At 44.7% G+C, this 21,466-nt stretch overlaps 1 protein-coding gene across 1 annotated transcript in view; it reads right to left on the bottom strand.

The window, feature by feature from the left end:
* Nucleotides 1-254: 254 nt before the first annotated feature.
* DSCAML1 (DS cell adhesion molecule like 1) overlaps nucleotides 255-21,466 on the bottom strand; it is a 519,485-nt gene continuing 498,273 nt past the window's right edge. Inside the window, exons 22-33 of the mRNA XM_072610971.1 lie at nucleotides 17,222-17,339; nucleotides 16,702-16,865; nucleotides 15,931-16,029; nucleotides 13,213-13,401; nucleotides 12,159-12,446; nucleotides 8,889-9,044; nucleotides 8,318-8,348; nucleotides 7,976-8,094; nucleotides 7,447-7,599; nucleotides 6,713-6,907; nucleotides 3,274-3,585; nucleotides 255-1,408 (exon numbers count right to left, since the gene is read on the bottom strand). Coding sequence (XP_072467072.1) covers nucleotides 930-1,408; nucleotides 3,274-3,585; nucleotides 6,713-6,907; nucleotides 7,447-7,599; nucleotides 7,976-8,094; nucleotides 8,318-8,348; nucleotides 8,889-9,044; nucleotides 12,159-12,446; nucleotides 13,213-13,401; nucleotides 15,931-16,029; nucleotides 16,702-16,865; nucleotides 17,222-17,339 — 2,303 coding nt within the window. The 3' untranslated portion in view covers nucleotides 255-929. The remainder of the gene's footprint in view (nucleotides 1,409-3,273; nucleotides 3,586-6,712; nucleotides 6,908-7,446; nucleotides 7,600-7,975; nucleotides 8,095-8,317; nucleotides 8,349-8,888; nucleotides 9,045-12,158; nucleotides 12,447-13,212; nucleotides 13,402-15,930; nucleotides 16,030-16,701; nucleotides 16,866-17,221; nucleotides 17,340-21,466) is intronic.

Here is a 21,466-nt window from a genome sequence, read left to right as displayed (position 1 = left end):
CTTTTGAATTATTTTTGTATTTCCTAATTTACAAAATTGGACTAGATGACCCCTTGGGTCCTTCTGAACCCCCAAAATGTTGATCCTATGACTCTGTTTCTATGTTCCCCATGGTGCTCAGGGCACATGGCAGACAGTCCAGGGGATGCCTGTTGGATGAGAAATCTTGGGAAAGTTGAAAATGTTTTCCAAGAGCAAGTCACTCCTGCCTGTGCTCTCCTTGTCTGCCCTGGCCAGACTCATTGAACACCACATAGAAACATAACCTTTATTGCACATGGCGCTGGTTTTTTTTTCATAGAAAAAGGTATTAACACATAAGCATCTGCAAAGTGAAGCAACTCCTGGTTTTCTTGGAACAGTAAAATCGCATGCAATGTCTTTGAGATTTGGGATTTTGGTCTTTGTCCAAACCAACTGAGATCGGGGGGCGGGGGGGGGGCGGGGAAGAGTAAGTAGGGAACAGGGGAGAGAAGGGGAAGAGGGGGAAATCGCTGAGTCTTTGTGCCTCTTTCCTCAAAACGAAGTGAGAGAAATATATGTGTGCGTATATCCGTGTATATGTATATACGCACACATATATATCTAGCTTGCCTTTATATATATGTGTATATATACATGTCTATACATATACACATATATATGTATAGTGCGTGTTGTGTGTGTATGTATGTGTGTGTTTGACCTGTAGTCAGATTCTTTGTGCCCTGGCTTCATGAGAAGAAGAAAATAGTTTCATTTGTACAAAAGAGTTCTATGTACAAGAGTCTGTGAGTTGGGGTGGATTTCGTTGCTGCCCCTGCTGCTGTTCTTGGTCCTTTTTTTTCTGACAGTTTAATATAAATAATGCAAGAAAACAGTTTGTGAATGAGGGGGATTGGGTGGTGGGTGGTCCTGGTTGGGGGTGCAGCTCCTCCTCCTGGTGACCCCTACACCAGGGTATAGGACTTGGAGTAGGCTCCTGCCCCCTGCTTCTGAGACCTCCCTACCCCCGATGCGCTCATCTCAAGAAGTGAGTCCCTGGAGCCTCCCATTTTGGTGTGGGGTCCTCCAGCCCGAGGTGGCTCGGTGCTGGGGGCTGGGGGAGCAGTTGCAGTGGTGGTGGCTGCAGGGGGGGGTTCGACGGTGGGGGCCGTTGGAGGTGGGGGGGCAGCGCCAGTGGGTGGGCCCGGCATGGCCAGAGTCCTCTGAGGTAAGGTAGCTGTGGAGGCTGGAGCCCCAGGGTGGGGGAGGCCTAGGGGCTTGCTGGCAGGGTCCAGGGTTAGATGTCGGGCCTGGCTGTGGTAGGTCCGGGTCATGTTTCGGATGGAGGCCTCACGGGGTGGGACGACAGGACAGGGCTCATGCCCATCAGCCTTTCGGAAGAAGGTATCCGACTTGACATATAGTGGAAGGTTGCAATATTCACCTGGAATCACAAAATCACAAAACCTTAGGGCTGGGAGAACCTTAGGGGCCTACTGGTCTAACTTCTTATCCAATACCAGCATCCCTCCTATTACATCTCTGATAAAAGGCCATCTGGCCTGTATGAATTCCTTCTGTGACTGGGAGCTGATGATCTCAAAAGATACTGTAGTCAGTTGTTGAATAGCTCTAATCACCAGGAAGGTCTTTCTTATGTGGAGTGGAAGCCAGCCTTCCCATCACTTCAAGCCATTACTCCTAGTTCTATCTTCCGGGGCTACATAGAACAAGCTTTTTCCACCCCACAGTCCTTTCATCTCTCGCTTCTTCCTGAAGTCTTCTCTGAGCTAGACATCCCTGGTTTTTTCATGTTGAACAGTTTCCTGACCCCTCATCCTCTAGGTCATCCTCTGGGTTCTCCATAGTTTGCCATGTGATACCCAGGCATGAACTCAATACCCTAGCTTTTACAGGGGACAGAGGAAAGATCCAAGGTCAGGATCCTTCTTCTTTGTCAGAAAAAAGGTCCCCTGAGTCTGAGGTTCCAAAGTCTAACTCTTTGGACCCTGGCATGTATGGCTACTTCCAAAAGACCCCTATGAGGATTAAGACACTTTCAGGATTGTTAACAGCACCACTTTTACCCTGGATTGGCTTTCCTCTCAGCTCCCAGCATACTTTGGGGCTGCATCACCCCACCTGAACTGGGTACTCAGGAATCTTTCATTCTAGCACAAGCCTTAGTAGGATACCACTGGAAAACCACTCAACACAGTGCCCAGTACACGGTAGGTGCTTCATAAAATGTTTGTTTCCCTGTTTGTATCCCATAGCAACACTGTCTTGTAGGAATAAGGACCTGGAAACAAGTAGATGCCCATTGACTGGGAAGTGACCAAACAAACTGAGATGAAGAGGTTGTTGTTCAGTCCTGTCCAACTCTTCATGATCCCCATTTGGGGCTTTCTTGGCAAAGACACTGGAGTGGTTTGCCATTTCTTTCTCCAGCTCATTTTACAGATGAGGAAACTGAGTCAAATAAGGTAAAGTGACTTGCCCAGGAACATGCAGCTAGTAAGTGACTGAGGCCAGATTTGAACTCAGAAAGGTGGTTCTCTCTGACTCCAGGCTTGGTGCTCTATCCACTGTACCACCTGGCAGCTAGATAGTAGTGGATAGGACACTGGCCCTTGGGGTCAGGAAAGCTTGGGTTCAAGTCAGATGCTTACTAACTGCATGACCCTGGGCAAGTCCCTACACTTTGCCTCAGTTTCTTCATCTGTAAAATGAACTGGAGAAAGAAATGGCAAACCACTCCAGTATCTTTGCCAAGAAAACCCCAAATAGGGTCATGAAGAGTCAGAGAGTCGGACAGGACTGAATGACAATAGTGATATAAAAGAACCTGGATTCAAATTCCAGATCTGCTTCTTACTTATTACCTGCACAACTTTGGGCAAGTCACCTTGAATGTAATCTAGGTTTTATTGATTTATTTTTTAACCTGGAAATTGAAGGGTTGGACTCTATGTCCTCTAAGGAATCTCCCAGTTTTAGAACTGGAATCCTGTGATCTTTAATGTCCCTTGGAGCTCTAAAATCCTGGCAGTGAAAAGTGACCTAATACTAGGCTAGTTTAGTTGTAAGGAGACCAGATCTACTTCCTGATCAAGGGGTAAAGAAATAGATTTTTTCATTTTTGGGGAGAATTTCTTCCCATCCTACAGACCTTTGGACCAAGGCAATAAATGCCTCTCCTTGACCGGGAGGATGTTCACTAGGTATATCTGGATCTGGCAAAGAACTCATCTGCTCAGGACCCTCCTACCACCCTAGTCCTGGATAGTGGGGAGATCTCCCACTCACTTTTGTTGGCACGGTGTGGGATGGGCACAGCCACATTCTTGCCCCGGTCGCTGTCTTGAGGTTTGGGTGGAGAGGCAGTGAAGCGGCAGATGCCTGGCTCGGAGGGGGTGCTCATGGAGGTCATGCTGTCAGCATTCTCATTGGTGCCTGTGGTCATCTGGTCCGAGGAGCTGTCGGAGATGAAGCACTCGGTGATCTCAAACTTGGCATGCTGCAGCTGCTCTTCCAGCTTGGCATGCTCATAGGCTCGGGCCAGCTCCTCGTAGGTGGAGGAGGCACTCTCTGTGGACACCATGCTGTTCCGCCCTTTGTCTAGGGGAGAAGAGGCAAATTAGGGCAAGTTAAAAGAGAGGAAGGGAGGGAAGGAGGAAGGGAGGGAGGGAGAGGGAGAGGGAGAAGGAGAGAGAGAGAGAGGGGGAGAGAGAGAGAGAGAGAAGAGAAAGAAGGGAGGAGGCAGAGGAAGAGATCTGATTAACTGGTACAGTGGAAAGAGCAAAGGAGAAAGAAAATCTGGGCTTGTGACCAGGTGTAATGTTAATGTGAAGTTAATGGTGGGTAGGGAGAAGAGTTAAAAATCTTCCCCACTCATTAATATGCCTTAATACCTTTTATTAATTTCTACTGAGGCACTGGGTCTGAGGGTCATGCGCTGTGGCTCTGAAAAGTGTACAAATAGTTTGAGGTAAGGTTTTACTTTGGGGCCTACTCAGTGGAAGTGTTTGTTTGGCCAGATGAGACTCTGAGAAGCTGTTAAGGAGCCCTGTCAGCTTTGAAAACCCAGATGTTAGTGCTTCTCTTTCTGGTTACTGTGTGTGTTCGTCCTTTGTTGCCGAAGAAGACCATGCCATCAGAGAAATAATGACATGACTTGCCCTTGACTTTGTTTTGAGTGAGGGAGGGCTGTGCAGGTCACCAGCCGCACTTCTCCTCCAGAGCCATCTGAATCCAGTGACCAGATATTCATCAGGATGACTGGAGATGACCCAGGATGAGGCAATTGGGGTTAAGTGACTTCCCCAAGGTCATACAGCTAGTGAGTATCCAGTGTCTGAGGTGAGATTTGAACTTAGGTCCTCCTGACTCCTGCATATGTACTCTATCCACTGCCCACCTAGCTGCCCCTTCTGGTGACTATGTATATATGTAATGGTCAAATAGTTGGATCTGTCTGTTGATCTGTGATGTATGTATTGCTTATGGTCAGACAGTTGGAAGCCCCATCTATTGATCTTTATTTCTCTGCTTATATTTTGTCTTTTGGTATATGTGTTTGATAAAAGGGATTGTTGACCCCTCAAAAGTGGCTTTCCTTTTAGAAAAGCAGATTTAAGAACCTGTATAACAGGTCCTCCTGTGTATGCCAGGGTCCTTGCTGTTACCCCTTTTTCTAGCTGTATGATTGGGGGAAAGTCACTTAGAAGTGAAAGGTTAATGGAAAGACTTATGTGAACTGATGCTGAGTGAAGTGAGTAGAACCAGGAGAACATCAAACACAGTAACAACCACATTGTGAGATGACTGACTTTGATAGACTTAGCTCTTCTCAGCAATGCAAGGATCTAAGAGAACTCACAATGGAAAATGCTACCACATCCAGAGAAAGAACTATGGAGTCTGAACGCAGATGGAAGCATGCTATTTGCTCTCCTTTTCTTTTGTTGTTTTGCTTTGTTTCTTCTTTCTTGTGGTTCTTCCTGTTAGTTCTAATTCTTCTTTATATCATGACTAATGTGAAAATACGTTTAATATGAATGTATAAGTAGAACCTATATCAGACTGCCCGCTGACATGGGGAGAGGGTAGGAGAGGGAGGGGGAGAAAATTTAAAACTCAAAATCTTATTGAAGTGAATGTTGAAAACTAAAAATAAATGAATTATTTTTTTAAAAAAAAAGAAGTGAAAGGTTAAGTAACTTGTCAGAGGCAAGGTCTTCCTGATTCCAAAGCCAGCTTCCTATCCACTATCCACTATAACATACTGACTTTCTCTGGGGCTAATAGTGGACAATATAGTGTAGAGGAAAGAATGTTAATTTTAGAGTCAAGTGAACAAGGTTTAAGTTTTGGCCATGTTAACGTGCTATCCATGTGACCTTGGTTAAGTTCCCAGCTCTTTTTGGATCTCAGGAATGTTGAAATTGTTATTGTTATTGGGGTAACCTTGATGCGTCCTTTATCACAGCTCAGTCTCTGCGGATGTGAGGTCATAAAGTGCGAATGGCTCACAGCCACCAAGGATGGCTCTTGAGAAGGTGCTGGGGGAGTCAGCAATGGGATCTCCAGGCATTGGGGGCTAGCACACTTTGAGAATAGGGAGTTACCCCTGGATTTCAGGGATAGCAGGATATGGTGGAAAGCAAGAACCGAGTTTTGGCCCCTAAGCTGTGTGACTAGAGCATATCATTCAACCTCTCTTGTTTTCCTTATCTGCAAAATGTGGACAATGATAGGTAGGCTCTCTACATCCTATGGCTGCTGGGAAGAAGGTACCATGGAAACCTTAAAGTGACATAAAAATTCAAATTTCTATAATCAGATAATAATTGTATCATGTATGAGGTTGCTTAAAATGCCACCAAGACTTCTTTGTATTAATAACTGTATTACCACAATTTATTGATTTATTTTGCTTCAGACCTGTGGTTTCATCTTTTTTTGGGAGGTCCATGGTGAGGAAACTCCATTTATTAATACAGATTAGCAACTGTCCTGCTATTTATACTCCTAGAGGATTGCCTTTCTTAAGACTAACAGATGTCAAGACTCGTGATTTTATTGGTGTGGGAACTCCTTCCACTGAAGAAAATCCCACACAACCCATCCATAATCTTAGAGTGGCCTGCTGTCCAAAGAGAGTCTTGCCCAGGGTCACACAGCCAATCATTGTCAGGAGGATTTAAACTCAGATTTTCTGATGCTAAGGCGAGCACACTGCACTGTGCTATCACTTATAAAAATGGATAAAATAACTCCAATCATTGTTATTGGAAGCATTTTTACTTTGTTGTCCTTTTCCCTAAGTAGTTTCCCAAGCATTATTTAGTTGTGTCCTACCTGCCTGGATCTAGAAGTCAGGGGAACTGAATACTTGATAGAGTTCAGCAGGGAATCTTAAGCTCCCTAGAGGTTAAGTGCTCAAAGGCATACAGGGAAGGGGCAACTAGGTGGATTAGAGCATGTATTCTGAAGTCAGGAGGACCCTGAGTTCATATCCAGCCTCAGACTCTAATTAGCTGCATGACCTTGGACAAGTCACTTAACTCTGATCACCCAAAATAAAAAAAAAAAAGACAAAGAAGAAGTTGGTGCCCCTGCTGGGAATGGAACACAGAGTCAGCTTGTCCCCAGGAATTCATAGATGCAGAGCTGAAAGGGACTTTGGGGTTTGGAGGCAGTCATGAGTACGCTGGGGTAATGGGGCTGAGGAATTGGGACTCACCTGTGTCTTGGGAGAGGCTGGCACTATAGCTGTCACTCTCGGTGACAGTGATGCCATGCTGGGATCCTACAGTGCGCCAGTCAGAGGTGAGGGTGCGGGCGGGAGTGGAGGCCTGGCACTTGGTCAGCGTCCATTGGCTGGAGTAACGATTGCGGGTGCTATGGGCAGACTTGACATTCTTTCTGGACACGGGGTCTGCACAAGGAAAGCAATGAGAGGCATATAGGGTCTTTTCACAGCTCTTACTGAGGGTGCTTTGTTTAGGGCTGGAGGGGAAGAAGTAACCTTGGAAAATTAATTCTGGATGATCTTTTCCTAGGGTCTTTCTCCATTTACCTTGTTGGGAAGGCTGTTCCACTTTTGGAGTAGGATAGGTGGAGGGGCAGGAAGAATGACCCATGTCACATCAAGCACCTTGGGTTGGGGTGGGTCTCGATAGCTGGAAACTCTTCTCCCTGACTCAAAACCCTAGTGCCTCTACCTCTCCCTTCGCCCTTTTCTTGCTCTTTTTGTACCCTTCCCTTGATTTTGTGGTCCTTAGGTCTCTCCTTAAGTCCTGAATTGTTGTTTGGGAGGAAGCCCTAAACCCCTGGTCTATTTTAGACCACAATGGCCTTGAGTATGGGAGAGCAGGGAAGGAAAAGAGGTCAGGGGATATGCTAATGACCAAGTCAGAATCCCAGGGGATACGGGAAGGAAGTGAAAGGGACAGGAGGGCAGGGTTTCCTACATACTGGTGCCAGGTCGGATATCAGACATGTCGATCAGGGGTCCTGTGTTCTGGATGAGGGCAGGGTGATGCAGAGAGACTCCTGTGCAGAAGCTCTGGGGATTGACAGCCTGGCTGAACTCTGCGTCTGTCACTGGAATGGTGGCTTTGTCATCCCCTGGAATGAGAATAAGAATTATGATCCTTGATTGGTCAAGTCAACAAGCATTTATGAGGCACTGTGGAAGGTGCTGGAAATACAAAAAAGACTGACTTTGTCTCTTTACCCAGCCCTGTAGAGCAGGAAGGGTAGGGATTATTAATCCTTAGGGATACTGAGGCCCAGCGGTGTGACACACCCAAGGTCCCCTGGTGACCTTGGTGAATCTGGGGCTGCAACCTTGGTCCATTGCTACTAGGCCATTAGTAGCCATAATACCTTAGAAGTCATTCACCTATGGTGACAACTCCCAAATGAGGTCAGAGATGATCTTAGGTTTGAAGGTGGGGACAAGCAGGGAGTCACAGCTGGGACCCTCAGAGGCCTTGCTCACCCAGCTGTTTGATACCCTCCTTGTCCTCAATCAGTAGCTGCACCCGGGGGATGTCAATGTGGAGCCGAGGACCTTGGGGTGGCCCCTTCACGGGTGTGTCCAAGCTTCGATTGCTCTTGCTATGGAGGAAAGGAAGGATGCTCAGATAAGAGCCGTCTCAGTAAGCATAGAGGGATTGTTGGTCTGCTGGAGAATAATTGCAGGGACTGGGCCATGTGGCAGGTAGGGGCAGGTAGGGCCTTGGGCCCTAGTCCTGGGAAGGAAACAATGGGGCTGGGTCCCTGTGCTCAGCAGGGCTTTTGATTCCAGCTTTATAGGAGTGGAGATGAATGGTTTGCTCACCTTATCAACATTTCTGCTAAACTCTTTGCATCTGTAAAATATGAGAGAAAAAGAGAGGTGCTGAGAGAGAAGGGAGGAGGGAGGCTAAGAAGTAAAACTGGTAGAGGATTTTGGAGTCAAGGGATGAGGTCCCTGTATGGGACTTGGTGGATTGGTGGCCATTACTGTGGTGTGTGTGTGTGTGTGTGTGTGTGTGTGTGTGTGTGTGTGTGTAAAGGGCACATAGCTAGAGGAAAAGCCTTTCATGGACAACCAAAGAGAATCCCAAACCCTGTTCCAGAACTTCCCCTTCACCTCTTATGACTCTTTTCCCAGTTACTCCCAGAGACCAGCATGGGTTCTATGTCTGACTTTCCCTTCCTCTTCTCAGTGGAGATGAGGAGGACTTGGATGAATCCACAAACTATAATGTCAAGGTCCAGATAACTGAGAGTTGGGGAATCCTAATTCATTTTTTCCTTCCCTCTAAGAGGTGATTTGGATGCCCTCTGCCCCAGCCCCAGCTCCACACAGGCCATAGGCCTCACAACCCTAGGGGATAGAAAATCACAACGGTCCCTGTCACTCCTACCTCGCAGTCGCTTTAACCTTTTCTCCTTCCTTTTCTTGCGAATGATGATGAGCAGGGCCACCCCTAGGGTGGCCAAGATGACGGGGCAGGCGATGGAGAAAAGCTTCTTCACATCATCCCCCTCTCCCTGGGCTGACTTGATGGGTGGGATGGTGCCTAAGACAAGGAGTACCAGGGAGGGCTCAGACAATTGGGGCTGAGCTAGGCTGAGGTGGAGAAGGTTCTGTTTTGTGTAATAATAACCCGGTCTCCCTCTACAGACTGTAAGTAAGGATTATAGCACTGGACTGGGAGTCAGGAAGATCTGAGTTCAAATCTGAACTTACACACTAGTTAGCTCATCTGTTTGCCTCAGTTTCCTCATTTGTAAAGGGGGGGATAATAATAGTACCTATCTCCCAGGGCTGTTGTGAGGATCAATTGAGATAATGATTGCAAAGCTCCTAACAGAGTGTTTTATAAATGTTAGCTATTATTATTATTATTACCTTCTAGAGCTGTAAGGATTAAATGAGATAGTGTTTGTTAAGTGCTTAGCACAGTGACCAGCACATAGCAGGAACTATTATTTATTATTATTATTTTGGTTTATCCTGTTTCTTGACCTCTCTCCTTCCTCTCCTATCTTCCCCCTTCCTCCTACCGCCAGTCACAGAACTGTGACCTCCCCCTCTGCTTTTCACCTTCCTATTACCATTCTTTTTTCCGTGATTCTCTATCAGAACCTTATGGCTGATATCCCTCTTCCTTGGGCCCACAGGTTCTGGAGATGAGTCACTACAGCTTACATTTATTTCCTACTCTGAAACTCTCAAAGCTCTTTCCTCATAAATGTTTAGTGAGAAAACAGTATCGATAAATCAATAAATTGATAATATTAATTCTATCTTACAGATCAGGAGGCTGAAACCCAGATAGATAAAGAAGCTTACCCATGGTAACCCAGTGAGTGTCAAAGAGGAACCTTCATCTGGAGGCCTCTAAGATCTTGCTCCTCCTTCCTCTCACATCAGCTGTGAGGGGGCAGCTTCTCTACTTGGTATCTCTCTAGCCAGTGGGCCCAGTGAGGTTGGCCCAGAGAAGGGGTCCTACTCTGCTGAGCCATTTGCTATATCTAACTGCCAAGTGATGGCCCTACGCTTTACCAAAATCTGCCTCTAAACTCACTTTCTACAGGGAGACTTCCTGGTTTAACTCTGTCCTATTCTGTTTGCTCCTTTATTAGGGAACTCCCTAATAAAGACATTTGGGAGTACTTAGTAGGTTAGTATGACTTTTTTGAGTCTTACTTTTGTATTTATAGCACAGTGTTTAGAACATAATAGATGTTTAATTAATTGTTATTCATTCATTCATTCATTCATTCATTCATTCATTCATTCATTCAAGTGGTACAGTGAGGATCTGAACCCAGGCTCACAGACTCCAAAACCAATCAGCGCTATTTCCACTACTCCATGTTGTGGGTTCTGTTTCTTCTATGAGACTAAGACCTCCTCATAGGCATAGCCTGGATCCCTCCTTGTGACAACATGAACCTTCCCTTATTATGAATAGAAATTATCTGCAAATATCTACAAATAGGAATTATTCATTTTTACTATTACATATTAATTGTGATGTTATTTTTACCATTATATTTTATATATTTTACTATTATATACATTGTGATTCTATAAAAATCCCAATTCATGACTGTGTAAAGTCACTTTCCTGGGTGGCAGAAAGAAACTTAAGAAAGACCAGTTTGTAAAAGCTATAAATTGGAGCTGGCAGCTGGGTCAGAACAGCCATGAAATATCCACTGGTCTTGGAGGCTATTGGTCTTCGCTGCTCTGCAAATGGGTTGAAATGTAATGGAGGCCAGGAGCAAGACTAACAATCATGATTATGATACCAGAAATTAAAAGCCTTTTAGATAAAGAGCCATGGAAAGACTGGCTGGAGCACTTTCTGTCCCTTTTGGGGTTCTTTCAGGGTAGAGAATGTCTTTTGCCTCTTTTTGCATCTCCAGAGCTTAGCACAGTGCCTGGCAGATGGTAGGTGATTGATTAATGTTTTTTGATTGATTCTCAAAAGATCATTTAGAAGGATGAGATTGAAGTCAGATTGAGGTGTTAGATGTAAACCAGGAGCTCAGCTTCATCTAAGGTTTCTAGGATCTTGGTTGGCAGGATGATTAGAAATTATCTAGTCTAAGACTTATCATTTTATAAATGAGAGAACAGAGACTTGGAGCAGAGAACTGATCTGCCCAAGGGCACATACCTATTAAAGGGCAAGGTCAAACTCAGTTTTTATAATTCCAAATACAGTGCTTTTTTCCCTCTTGCCTCATCTGTGCCCAAACTGCTTGGCTAGGAGACAAAGAAAGGATTAGGCTGAAGGAGGGTTTGCTACATCTTTGTGATTAGACTGGAAGCTCCTCATCTAAACTTTTTTTCTCTCATCGTCCATGAGCCTAGTAAACTTTTAATAAATGCTTGCTGAGTTGGATAGCGTTGTAACCTGATAAGCTTATATTCCTTTTTGTTTTTTTCAATCAGCAAGAATTTATTAAGCACTTAGGTCCCAGGCACTGGGGATACAAATGCAGTGAATGAAAAAATCCCTTCTTGCAAGGAGTTTTTATATCCTACAAGGAGAAATAACAAGTACATGGAAATATATAGAGAATAAATAAATTTTCACTTCCTTCAACAATTCCTCACATTATATGCTTTCATGGTCTCTGCCTAGAGTTCCTGCCCTCCCCTGGATATATTCCAGCCTGTCAGTATCTCCTTGATAATATATGACCTAAACTAAGCACAAGACTTGTAGTGTGATATGAGAAGTGCAGGGTGTAACAGGATTATTATTTCACTTATTCTGCTAAGCCAATGTTTTTACATAGTTATATTTTAGTTTACTCTTTCAAACCTGAATTCCTCCTCCGTAATTGTTTTTTTAAACCTTGATAGTGTCTCAATTGAATCCAGGGAAAGAGGGATTGCAGACTGATATTCATCCTAGAGCACCAGGGAGCCCATTAGGGCTCTGGGGGTGATGATGCTTACTAGATTAAGAGAGAAGGCCTTTAGGGAAGGGGGGCTGTGAGGTCTGGAAGGGGAAAGTGGGGTTGTCCCCCTCCCCAGGGTGCTCCTTCTTTATCCCAGGCCAAGTCTCCCTCCTTAGAGGGCATTCCGTTCTCTGTGTGGTCTGCCTGCCTTGCCTGGTGCTGTCCTGTACTGGGTCACCCAACGGGCCAGGCTGGGGGGCTGAACTCACTTCCATCGTAGTCCAACGTTGCGAACTGAGTGGTCTCGTTGCCGCAGCCTGCACTATTGCAGGCCCTCATGCGCAGCTCGTACCAGGTGGCTTCTCGAAGTTCTGCCAGGAACACCTCCCCAGAGTTGTTGGCCCGCAGGCCCTGCCAGGCCCATGTGCCCTTGGGTCTGTACTCCAGCAGGATGGAGGTGATGGGGCAGCCCCCACTGTTCCAGCCCTGCAGGTTGAGTCGGGCGTGCGTGGAGTTGATGTGGGTGAAGAGGTGCTGGTCTTTGCTGAAGGAAGGTTCTAGGTGGGGTGGGGTAGGGAGGAGACGAGGAGTAAGGGGATGGGGAGGAGGGGGAAGGGAAGGGTAGGGTTAATGTGGGCTGGACCAGCCCCTTTGTCTGTCCCCAAGGTGGGTGTTCCCCTGGGGGACTGTTGGGACCTTTGGGTCCCTCCTCCTCCTCTGATGGTGGCCCCACGTGGTTAAGGAGTGAGAGGCAGATTGGGGTAGGGTTTCCAGGGGGGACCACAGGAAAGTGGGAGGAGATGGAGAGTGGGGAAGGGTAGGGGAAGGGAAAAGGAAAGAGAGAGAAGGGGAAGGAGGAAAAGGGGAAAAGGGGGAAGAGGGGGGAGGGGAAGTAGAAATCTTTCTCCCACCCCCAAAGCGGAGAAGAGGGATTGGTTTCTACCCAACCCTGACCATATAGAAGCTAACATTAAGGGAAAGAGACTGAGTTACAATACTGCCTTCCTCATCCATCCTAGTAGCTTTGGCTCCCATATTCAATCCCTGCCCAGGGCCCCTCTCTATTTTATCCTGATCTTGTAATTCTATCTTCCCCAGAAATATATCAGCTTTCCTCTCTTCTAAGTCTCCCCTCTCTTCCCTGGATCTATCCTCACCTTGGTCTACTGGTACCCCCAGTTCTGGGCTCATCCTTAAGCCACAACCTTGACCCTTCTTGTGCCAACCTTGGGCTACTTCCCTATCCTGAACCCTCTGTGCCTGGATGAATCCCACCAGCTTCTGATTTCAAGGCCCCTCCCACTTCCCAACCCTGGTCCTCACCCCGCCCGTGGGTCTTGGCTTCGATGATCTCGCTGATGCGCCCGGCGCCCACACTGTTCTTTGCAGCCAGCTTCACCTTATACCAGGTGCCACACTTGAGACTGTCCAGTTTGAAGGAGCGCTCACTGGAACTGATGAACACATCCTTCCACTCCTCACTGTTATCCACAGAGTACTGTAGCACAAAACCTGGGGGAGGAGGAAGGGGAACTTTGGCTAGAACCCGACAGCAGGAACTGGGGCCCTGACAGGGAGGGGCAATATACAAATTAGAAAAAACTTCCTTACACTTATATCAGAATTGTCTCAGTTGGGAGTGACTGGGATCCAGCCTTATGTCATTCTACTACTTTCCTCCATGTGCTTGCCAAGATGGGCTTCTTCTCATTCTTTGCATACATTTTGCACATTTTCCTGTCTCTATGGTCTTTGGTCTGGTTGTTCCCGTGACCTGCAATGCCTCTTTCCATCTTTCCCCCACTGAATTCCAAACTGGGTCCTGCTTGAATGCTCTTCCATGAAGTCTTCCCCCTATTCTCTATCTCTCAGTTCAGAAATTACCTTTCTCCTTTATACGCAAGTGTTTAAGATATATAAAGGGCTTTACATATGTTATTTGTTCCTCACAACAACCTTGTGGGATAGGCATTGTGGGTACAATTATATCCATTTTGTAGGGGCTCAGAGAAATCTGATGACTTGCTCAGGATCACTTACTCAGCTAGTAAGTCTAGGAGCTAGGTGGGATTCAAGTTCGGGTCACCCCTTCCTCCAAGTCCAGAGCTCCCATATATCATTTTGCATAATAGATAAATATGCTTCTTACTCTCCTACTAGACTGTGAGCTCCATGAGGAAGAAGATTATATTCAAGGATGTGCTGGAGCCAATTCAGATCAAAAAATTGATTGTTAAAATCCTCAGTTTAAGATTTATATCTTGGAAATCTGCAAAGGCAACAAATTAGGTTTTGATTTATTGTTCTGCTGATTGTCTAGACTTTAGAAATCAAGGGAGAGGATGATAACAATGCAGAGTAAACTTAAAAGTATGTCCTTCCTATAGAGGTTGTTTTTTAAAAAATAGATGGTTATTAAAGTATTTACCACTATATCCCTGATTGTGTCTTATCTCAATTTTGTATCTTGTCCAGCATGCAGTAGGTGGTCAACAAGAGTTTATTGAATAGAATTGGATTGAATTGAATGTAGAATTCTAGCTGGGGCCCAGGAGCCCTGAGTGGAAGAAAAAGGAAGGGTTGCTAGATTGGTACTAAGATCCTTCGCCTTGGAGAGTCAGCTGGGAACTGAACAATTACAGAAATACAGAACTTCATAGTACAGAGGGAACTTAGAGGGCATCTATTTCATCTGACATCTGAATGAAAGTCTCTTCAACATACCCAACAAATGGCCATGCGTACTTTGATTGACATCCTCCAGTGAAGGGGAACCCACTGCTTCTGGAGGTCACTCATTCCCCTTTGGGGAAGTTCTAATTATGAGGAAGTTTTTCCTTATGATAAGCTTAAATTTTCTTCTTTCTCACTTCTGCTTAGCTCTCTTGGTTCTGCCATCTGGGGTCAAAAGGATGGAATTTAAGCCTTTTGCCATAGGAGGGCCCATCAACTACTTGAAACCAGGTAGCATGTCCTCTCTGCTGTGAGAAGAGGACATTGTAGGTATGAAAGACAGTCTGCACAAATGCATGGGAACAGAAGATGGTGTGTCTGGTGTGACGAATAGCAAGGACAGATTGGCTCCATTAAAGAGTCTGGGAAGGAGAAGGATGTATATATAATAAGGCTGGAAGGTGGGTTGCAGTCACCTTGTGAAAGTAGCTAACAACCCACTGACCCTCTCCCTTTTCTCCCACACCAGGGCTCCTCAGCTGCATTCAATTCACCAAGTATTTATTAATTCCATGGGAAGAGTCTCTATTTGATTTTAGAGGTAATAGGGAGCCACTGACATTTACTAGGGGAGAGCATGTGTGACATGATTAGAGATATTTTAGGACTATATTTTGGTAGCTGTGTGCAGGATGGATTATAGGGAAGAGACCTGAGGCAGGGAGACCAATGAGGAGTCTCTTGAAATAGTCCAGAGGAGAGGTGATGAAGACCTGAACTAGCATGGTGGTCATGGGGATGGAGAGAAGGGGATGGATGAGAGAGATGTTGGGGAAGTGGAATTGGCAAGATTTGGCAACTGGATATTTGAGGGGAGGGAGAATGAAGAATTGAGGACTTCAATTCCAAAGGTTCAAACCTGGGCAGATAGGATAATACTGTCCTTGACAGAAAAAGGGATATTCCCCTTGACCTGAGTGCCCAGCACTGAAGGAACTTCATGATAGTGCTATCCTTTTGGGGTTGGGTCACATTTGGAAAAGGCCCTGAACCATGAGTGTAGCTACTTCCCAACTGGCCCTTGCATTACAGGGGCCCTCTTCCCCCACTTTATTTCAAGAAGCTGGTTTATTTTGTAGTTAATGATGGGAAAGGGGCCCTTTTACACATTCTTTGCTCCTTAGGGATCCAGAATCACAACTTTCAATGTGGCCTTGCTAGTCTAGTTGTAATGCCAAGTGTCCCACTGACCTGACACTCTTCTTGAGGGTGGTGGTGGGTGTATAGTCTGTCTTGTCCCTGTGTCCCAAACTCCCTCCTTCTGGGTCCAGTCCATTCCTCCCCCCATTCACTGGACTCCCTCCTTACCGCGAATGGAGCTGCCCCCATTGTCCCCTGGGATCCAGGCCAGAGTGATAGAGGAAGCTGAAGTCTTGGACACAGTCAGTCGGGGTTGATCTGGAGGTACTGTAAGGGAAAATTCCAGTCTTCTCAGACTTCCCATTATCACCCATGGCTCACCTCGAAGGCTTAAATCCAATCCCCTAGTCAGCCTGGCATCTCCAAGATGCTAGAATTTCTCTCTGAGTGGTAAGAAATAACTCACAAGACTTATCTCCCTGCACAAGCTGAAGTGGGTTACCTTGGTCTAGTTCAACATCCAAAGACTGCTTCTCCATGGGTTTTTAACAACCTTCCCCCCCAAACGCTTCCCGAACCCTGAACAATTTTAAGCCCTCAAAGTTAAATGATGGATCCAAGATGGGGAGAGTGGGAACATTTTGGCACCCCTATCTTTCTATCTTCTTGCAAGCCAGGTTTCCCTTCATACACCCATTCTTCCTATCTCCTTCCATTCTTTCTCCATTCTAATAATAGAATCATATGTTGGGAGCTGGAGGGGACCTTGGAGGTCATTTAACCTTTTACAGCTGAGGAAACTGATACCCTAGAGTATTAGCCAAGGCAACTTGGCAGAGCCAGAATCCAAACTGAGATCCTCTGCCTTCCTATCCTGGAAATTTGTCTCTGTTCCGTCCTGGGACACTGCTTCTTTTCCTTCCTGGAACTACTCTTTCCTTTTTGCCATGGTCTCCAACTCCAGTCCTCCACGGCCAGGTCATGCCTCAGTGCTCTCACCTTGTACCAATAGGTTGATGATGATGGTATCAAAACCCCAGGTGTTGGTGGCAGTACAGGTGTAGTAACCAGAGTCCTCGGCCTTTACCGAGCGTAGCACCAGGGTCCCGTTGGTTTGGATGAGCCGATGCCCATCTACAGTCACAGCAATAGCAGAGTCCTCACTGTTGGCAGAGGGCAAGATTAACTGGGAACTGGATTCAGAATTCCAGGCAAACTCCTCATCTCTTAGCAACTTCTTTCCCCAAGGCTTGAGGGAGGGTTTGAAGGGGAGTAGAAGGGGTGACAGATGGAGCCCTGGCCTGGAATCAGGGATTCTTGGTTCTTACTCAGCAACCATACAGTCTCTATTTCCCTAAATGCGCAATGGAGAAGGGACTCCAGACAGAGAAATACCCAGGTGCCCTCTGAGAGAGAAGATATGGCATTTAATGAACCTAGTTCTTATCTACAATTTCTTGGGGAGGGGTGGGGTAAGGATTAAGTCAAAGCCATTTTGAAGGATGCATCGGTTACTTGCCTGTCCTTTGTCCATTTGATGGCTGGGACAGGTTCCCCCACTGAGGTACAGGGCAGTCGCACATCTTTCATCCAGGGTGTGGTCACAGTGCCTCCAAATGAGATAATCTTGGCAGGGGCTATGAGATAAAGAAGGGTGGGTTCCAACACATCTCTAACCATTAGCACTTTCTTTTAAAATCTAATTTTATTTTTTATTTTCAGTTTTGAATTCTCTTCCTTACTCTCCCCCTCATTGAAAAGGCAAGGAAAGCAAAACCCATTGCAAACATGTATTATGAAAGACAAATTTCCTCATTAGCCATGTCCAAAAAGAAAGAAAGAGAAGAAAGTATGTTTCAATTTGTACTCTGAATCCAGCTCTCTATCTGGAGTGGGACAGCATGTTTCACCATGTGTCCTTTGGAAAAGTGGTTTGTCACTATGTTGATCAGTATTAAAGCCTTTCAAATTATCTTTATGATTATCTTTGCATCATTACTGTTACTATATAAACTATTCTTCTTGTTCTCCTCACTTCACTTTGAATCAGTTCATGAGGTCTTCCTGGGTTTTTTTAAAACCACCCCCTTCATCATTTCTTACAGCACAATAGTATCTCATTGCATTTGTATCCCATAGCTTGTTCTGCCATTCCTCAACTGATGGACATCATCCTGGTTTCCAATTCTTTGCCACTACAACAAGAGGATTAGCATTTCCTATGGCTGTCTTTGCCTGACCTCCACCACTTGCCCTGTGACTTGAAGGAAGGATGTTATTGGTGTGTTTGTGTATTTGCATATATGTAGAATATGGAATGATGCTTCAGGAGACAATTTTTTCGGTTCCTTGGCCAATAAACCAGTGCAGTCTCTGCAGTCCTGAGAATTGGATATATCAGTGCTCGGGTCCTAGTCCTAGATATGCTTTGACCCAGATGTATGATATAATGCAATCTCTTAGACTTAGTTTCTTCATCTGTCAAGTGGGGATACTAGTTGATGTCCCTATCTCACAGAATTGCTAATAAGAATCAAATGACAGTTATATAAAGATTCCTCAAAACGTATAAAGCAGTAATTGAATAGACTTTAATAATTCAGTTATCATTGCTTTCCTTGATGGATGTGGGTATTCCCTCTTACAATACTGATTCAAGTTCCTTTCGTGTCTCCACTTTTTCACTTTTCACTGCCTTCTCAACCCTTCGCAATCTGGTTTCAAAATGAATCAAGATCTGATGGCTTTTTCTCAGTCCTCCTCTCCCTAGACCTGTCCATAGCTTTTGTTTCTGTCAGCCACTTCAAAATCCTTATCCATACTCTATTCTCTCTTGGCTTCAGCACTATTGAAAGGGAAACTGGGAGGGGAAGGAAACTATAAATGTATAGATATGTATATCTACCAAGCTAGATCCTGTGAAGAAAGAATGTAAGAAAGTTATAACATAGCAGCTACCATTCATATAGCACTTTAAGTATTGCAAAGTGCTTTACAAATGTTATCTCACTTGATCATCTTAACAACCCTGGGAGGTAGGTGCTATTATCCCATTTTTACAGATGAGGAAACTGAGGCAGGCAGCAGATAAGTGATTTTCCCAGGATCACACAGCTAGGAAGTGTCTGAGTCTGGATTTCATTTTAGTCTTCCTAACTCCATGTCCACTGCTTTCCTATTGTATCACTTAATTATTTACAGGAGACAAAGTCCAAGAAAGGAGATGGTAAAAACCACATGGACTCAGATGTCTACACAAAAATACACGATGAAAATTGAACTAGAGATCATAATGTAAGGAGGTAAATTTGACCTCATTGGTATAACTGAAATTTAGTGAGACCAGACTTGTTTTAGAACATGACTCTGAAAGGGTAGACCTCATTCAAAATGAAGAAAAGAGATAAAAAAATATGGGGGATGGAGTATGGTGTAAATATAAGAAGATACACTCGTGAAGAAATCCAAGCACCAGAGAAGGACTGCAAAGTGTAAAGCATTTGGATGAAGATCAAAGGAGAGATAAGCAGAATCAATGTTGTCATTGGACTGCACAACAGACACCTGGACAGAAGGAAGAGATAGATAAGGAATTCAGGAAACAGATCACAACCGTGCATATAGCAATGATGGGAAGCTTCACTTATTAAGTAGGCTATTATTGAAACTCTCCTCTCTCTTCCTCTGACTCTTTCTTCTCTCTCTCTGTCTCTGTCTGTCTCTGTTTCTCTCTCTCCCTCTCTCTCTGTCTCCAAAGCAGAAAGGCTAGTGATTTCTTGACTTGCATTAATGATAATTTTATCTTGCAAAAGAGGGAAAAAACAACATCAGGAAATGTTATTCTGGCCAATGTTTCTCACCAATGAGTAGGAACTAGCTGTTGAAGTAGAAATGATGAGACCCTTAGGAAAAAGTTACCATACTATCTTAGTATTTATTATAGAGAAATTGAGGAAAACTGGGCATGGTTTGACAGGCTCCCTAGCTTTTGTAAAATTCAAAAGGTTCAGTGAAAGGGCAAGTGGGATTCCCTGGTTTCAAATTCTATAGAGGGATTCATTCCAGAAGGATAAGAAACTCTCAATAATGAATTTACAAAGTCACAAGATTTTTTAAAAGTTTGTACAGATGAAAAGAAAACCAGTGTCAGGAGTGCTAGTGCTCAGAATGAGCTGCAACTAGTTAAAAAAGCTAAGGACAACAAGAAGATTTTAAAAAAGTTTTAACTGGGGGGAAAAGGAAATCAAAGAAGGGTGGTACCATGGCTAATTGGGGATTGGATGGTGATAATGGATGATAGAGAAAAGGAAATACATTGCTTTTCTTTTTCTGTATACCTCCAAAGTCCTACTTTGATGTCTCATTATGTCATGGAAATGACCCTGGATTCTTCATTGGTATCCCATTGGAGCTCAAGATTTGGCAGATTCTACCATAAGGAAAAGGTTTTAAGTATGGTTCTGGTGACAGTTTGTGTCTGTTGTCCAAGGCTAGCTTAGCTAAGAAATGAGAAACTCACCATCAATGAGAGACTTAGGTAATTAATTCTTTGACCATGGCAGCTCATGAAACAGACACAAAATGACCTTCAGTTTTTTATCCTTTTGAGTGATGGTAACAGAAGGGGGTAGTGGGTTTTAAGAATCATGTAGTTTTTCAACTGTTTTTAAACCACATAGCTGGACAATATGCTCTGTTAGTGTCTACATTTTGGCAAGAGATTAAGGACCATAGGTCCTTAACTTTTAATGTGTCGTGGACCCTTTGGCAGTCTGGTTTTGTTGCCTACATTTAAAATAGAAGAAAATACTAAATTTCAGTTCAAAGTTTAGAGAAATTAATGATGTGGTTTTTTTCTGTCCAAAGTTCATAGGCCCCTAGGAGGTCCTTGGATCTGAGGTTAAAAACCCCTGATATAGAGGAAGGCTTCACACAGGCTGAGTAGAATGGTTGAGTGTTGATGGAAGGCGATAGAGAAATGTTAGCACAGGACAAGAAGTATGGATGGATTGTAATCTGTGGTACTGGAGAGAGTATTTCAATATGGAAGGACTATTTAAGGACCTCTTCTTCAATGAAGTCTTCCCTGGTCTGCTCATTTGGTGACCCTCTTTTCCTCCTCAGAGTTCACTCATCATGGTTTTTGTACTTATCTTATGTCATTACAATTATATTATTTTGTCATAGTATTATAGATGTATTATGATATCCTCTTAGATTGTGGACTTCATGAGGACAGGGACCTTATCTAAACTTTGCATTTCCCCCAGCACCCAACCCTGGCTGCACTGGACACATGAGGTGCTTCATAAATCTTATTGAAATGAATTCTCTTCCCTTAGAAAGGAGACATTACCTAGAAAGGAGTCGTGAGGAGGGAGGTGAAGCTGTGTGTAGGTGGGGACACACTGTCCAGCACCAAGTATAGCAGCTTGAATGTAATAAATGTTCAATAAATGATTGTTGAATTGCTTGACAAAAGGGTGTGAAGTCAGGTCAGAGTTGGCCCATGGCCTGGGCCCCAGGTCCGTGCCTAGAACTCCCTGCCTCCATAGTTTAGCGTCTTTATTTTCCTTGGCTTCCAGATTCCTCAAATTCCACCTTTTCCAGTCCCTCCAGCTGCTAGTGCTTTTCCTTCCCCTATTACCTTCCACCTACTCTGGATGTATCTCGTTATTGACAAGATCCCTCTTAAACTACAAACTCCTTGAGAGCAGGAACTGTCTTTGCCTTACTTTGTATCCCCGGTGTTTACAAAGGGCTT

This window comes from Notamacropus eugenii, chromosome 5 (assembly GCF_028372415.1).
Source record: "Notamacropus eugenii isolate mMacEug1 chromosome 5, mMacEug1.pri_v2, whole genome shotgun sequence".
NCBI classification, from domain to species: domain Eukaryota; kingdom Metazoa; phylum Chordata; class Mammalia; order Diprotodontia; family Macropodidae; genus Notamacropus; species Notamacropus eugenii.
The sequence above is the reverse complement of the archived record's forward strand: the minus strand, read 5'-3'. Positions and strand labels throughout refer to the sequence as shown.